Below are 3,664 nucleotides of genomic sequence, written 5' to 3'. Positions count from 1 at the left end.
TTTCAGTTATACATTCATCTAATTCTGATGCCTAGCCACAGGAGTTTATAAGTCCATCCTGTGATCTTTGTTTTTTTTTAAAATATATTTTTATTGATTTTTTACAGAGAGGAAGGGAGAGAGATAGAGAGTCAGAAACATCGATGAGAGAGAAACATCAATCAGAGAGAAACATCAATCAGCTGCCTCCTGCACATCTCCTACTGGGGATGTGCCCGCAACCCAGGTACATGCCCTTGACCGGAATCGAACCTGGGACCTTTCAGTCCGCAAGCCGACGCTCTATCCACTGAGCCAAACCGGTTTCGGCCTTTGTTTTGTTTTATAGTCATGTTTCTTTTATTTATTTTTTTAAATTTTTTATTGATTTCATAGAGGGAGAGATTGAAACATCAATGATGAAAATCATTCATCGGCTGCCTCCTGCACCATCCCCCCAGGAACTGAGCCCCCCCCCCCCCCCAAGGCATGTGCCTTTGACCAAAATCGAACCAGAGACCCTTCAGTCCCCAGTCTGACACTCTCTCCATTGAGCCAAACCAGCCAAGGCAATCCTGTGACCTTTTGAATTGATGTTGCCTTTCTTTGGCTCCTAATGCATGTTCTGCTTAGGTCTCAAGACTGTGGACCATGTCAAATACCCACAAACTTCTCATGCACTTCTTTGGCCAACAGATCTCCATGGAGGATTCAAGGATGAGCCTGTATTCTGAGGGTCTCAGCCCACTGGGCCTGGGAATGATACCCAACTACTGATGTGAGAGCTAAATAACTTCATCTTCCTGAGTAGCAGGTAATAAGTAATGCTTTAAGCTGGGCAGAAAAATTGAGAAATGGAAATGTAATTGTGTTAGAGAATTAAGACATCAAAAATTTCAAGGGACTCCCCTCTAACGTCCAAACCACACGGACCACCTGCTGTTGGTTGTGTTCAGCTGTCTCTGGCAGGTTAAGGAAGAAACTGGAAATGGGCTGGCTCTGGGTAGGAAACTTATTGGTCAGGGGTTCAGGAGGAAGTGGGAGACTTTAGCCCTTGACTACTATTTTACCCTTTGAATTTTTGCTCTTTTTTTTTTTTTTTTGGTGTGTGTGTATTTAATTAGTTTTCCATTAGAAAGTTATCCCAACTCCTCAGGAATGCTAAAATGGCCCATTAGAACTGTCTGAAAAGCACCCGGGTCCCTGAAAATATCGGTTTGCTTCTCTGCGGATATTGTCCTGCTGTTGGATCTCCCCTTTGACGCTAGAGCTCCGCCTCTCCCTCCCCGAGTGCGGGCAGCGGGGAAGGAGGGAGGGGCGGGCCCCGTGGGAACCCCCGGCCAACAGAGCGCACCTGTGCCGTCTCGGATCGACGCCGGCTGCGGACGGCTCGGCCTGGAATCCAATGAGCAGGGCGCGCTGGGGAGGAGCTTGCCACGGCCCTTATAAGAAGGCCCGGGCCCACGAGCCGCTGCCGTAGCCAGGCCCACTTGCATCTGCCCCGGCTCTGTCTGCGTATCCCGCCGCAGCATGGCCACCACCAAGCGCTTTCCCACGCTCGTGCAGCTAGAGCAGCGGGGAGGGGCGCCATTCCAGGTGCTGGGCGACAACGCCAAGCAGCCCTACTGGTTCCACACTGAGTATCTCAAGAGCCCGAAGATGGTTCACCTCGAGGCGTGGCTGGTGGAAGCGATCTTCGGTGAGTGGCCTCCTTTCCCCAGCTCCCATCACCCCGCCTCACCGCACCTGGGGGCGAGCCTCCTCTGTGGCCCTGGCAATTCTCCCCCTCCCGACACCTCCCCTTCCTGTGCGCCCCTCACGGCCTTTCTCCCTCCTGTGCAGGCCCCGGCGGAGAGCACATTCCGCACGTCGAGTGTGTGTCGCAGACCCTGCTTCGCATTAACCAGTGGGATCCCGAAGGCGAGGCCGAGATCCTGATCTTTGGCCGGCCTTCTTACCAAAAGGATGTGTCCAAGATGATCATGAACTTGGCTCACTACCACCGCCAACTCCGGGCACAAGGTAGGGGGCCGGGAATGGTAAGGGGAAGCCTGGGCAGACCTTGGCTCACTTGGGAGGGATCCTGATGCGTCCTGGGTGTGGCCGGGCAGCGGTCTCGTCCTCTTAGTCCTCCGGGAATGGGCTTCCTCTTTGCAAGGCATCTAGAAGCCCAAATGGACCCCGTGCTCTCAGATTCCCGCCCCACCCCTGCAGCCCTCACGGGTGACTCCTGTGGGGGGAGAGTATGGGGACACAGATGCGGCCTCTTCACCTGCTTTTCTTCCAGGTTCGCTGAAGAACGCTGCCCAGCAGGCCGAGCTGCCCAGCTTCTCCGCTGCGGTCCGGGTGGCTATGCTCCAGGCCTCCCCCGACAAAGTCCGAGTGGTCAAAAGCCAGAGATCCCCCGACAAAGTTCGGGAGGCCGCGACCCAGCGGTCCCCCGACGCTGTCCAGGAGAAGGGGACCCAGCGGTCCCCCGACGCTGTCCGGGAGAAGGCGACCCAGCGGTCCCCCGACGCTGTCCGGGAGAAGGCGACCCAGCGGTCCCCCGACGCTGTCCGGGAGAAGGCGACCCAGCGGTCCCCCGACGCTGTCCGGGAGAAGGCGACCCAGCGGTCCCCCGACGCTGTCCGGGAGAAGGCGACCCAGCGGTCCCCCGACGCTGTCCGGGAGAAGGGGACCCAGCGGTCCCCCGACGCTGTCCGGGAGAAGGGGACCCAGCGGTCCCCCGACACTGTGCAAGAGAAAACGACCCAGCGGTCCCCCGACGCTGTCCGGGAGAAGGCGACCCAGCGGTCCCCCGACGCTGTCCGGGAGAAGGCGACCCAGCGGTCCCCCGACGCTGTCCGGGAGATGGCGACCCAGCGGTCCCCCGACGCTGTCCGGGAGATGGCGACCCAGCGGTCCCCCGACGCTGTCCGGGAGATGGCGACCCAGCGGTCCCCCGACGCTGTCCGGGAGAAGGCGACCCAGCGGTCCCCCGACGCTGTCCGGGAGAAGGCGACCCAGCGGTCCCCCGACGCTGTCCGGGAGAAGGCGACCCAGCGGTCCCCCGACGCTGTCCGGGAGATGGGGACCCAGCGGTCCCCCGACGCTGTCCAAGAGAAGGCGACTCAGCGGTCCCCCGACGCTGTCTGGGAGGTGGCGACCCAGCTGTTCCCCAACACAGTCTAGGAGGTGGCGACCCCTACACTACCTAGAGCTCCCCCAACACTACCTAGAGCCCGGTTCCCAGGTTATGAAGGCATTTCGGGGCCCGGAGCTCGAGCCAGGCAAGGTTCAAGTGAAAACCCCTCTCTGGAGCCCTATTCTAGGTCCAAGTTCTGCAGCAGAAGCTGGGGAAAGGAAAGGGTGGTGTGGGTTGTTCTTGGTTTCCCCTCCCCACCCCCATGTTAAATGTTTGCAAGCACAAATCTAAAATTGTAACAAAAGAATCGAATTTCCTTAATAAAGAATTGCATTACCTACCGTCTGTTGTTTGGCAGGTAGAAGGGGAGGCAATATCAGCTCTAGGCTGCTTTCTGTCTACAAGCAGGTGAGACCTGTTGGAATTCTAGCGTCCAGAGGTCGCAGACAGGTGCATCCCTCATGCTCCTTGACCGCACACACCTGGCTTTGCCCACTGAGCAGCCCCTCTGGCCCAAGGAGTCTGCCCTCACTGGGAAACCTCTCCAAACCTGGAGTG

At 57.7% G+C, this 3,664-nt stretch overlaps 1 protein-coding gene across 2 annotated transcripts; it reads left to right on the top strand.

Moving 5' to 3' along the window:
• Positions 1 to 1,426: 1,426 nt before the first annotated feature.
• On the top strand, positions 1,427 to 3,423 carry KHDC3L (KH domain containing 3 like, subcortical maternal complex member). Of its 2 annotated transcripts, XM_059699632.1 has the most exons (4): positions 1,427 to 1,678; positions 1,822 to 2,001; positions 2,267 to 3,062; positions 3,097 to 3,423. In XM_059699632.1, the coding sequence occupies exons 1-4, from the start codon at positions 1,510 to 1,512 to the stop codon at positions 3,395 to 3,397; spliced, it is 1,446 nt and encodes a 481-aa protein (XP_059555615.1). In that variant the 5' UTR covers positions 1,427 to 1,509; the 3' UTR covers positions 3,398 to 3,423. The 2 variants fall into 2 exon arrangements, with proteins under 2 accessions (XP_059555615.1, XP_059555616.1); XM_059699633.1 differs by having other exon boundaries at positions 2,267 to 3,268.
• Positions 3,424 to 3,664: the final 241 nt, after the last annotated feature.

This window comes from Myotis daubentonii, chromosome 6, assembly GCF_963259705.1.
Source record: "Myotis daubentonii chromosome 6, mMyoDau2.1, whole genome shotgun sequence".
NCBI lineage: Eukaryota > Metazoa > Chordata > Mammalia > Chiroptera > Vespertilionidae > Myotis > Myotis daubentonii.
This window is presented reverse-complemented; position numbering and strand designations above follow the sequence as displayed.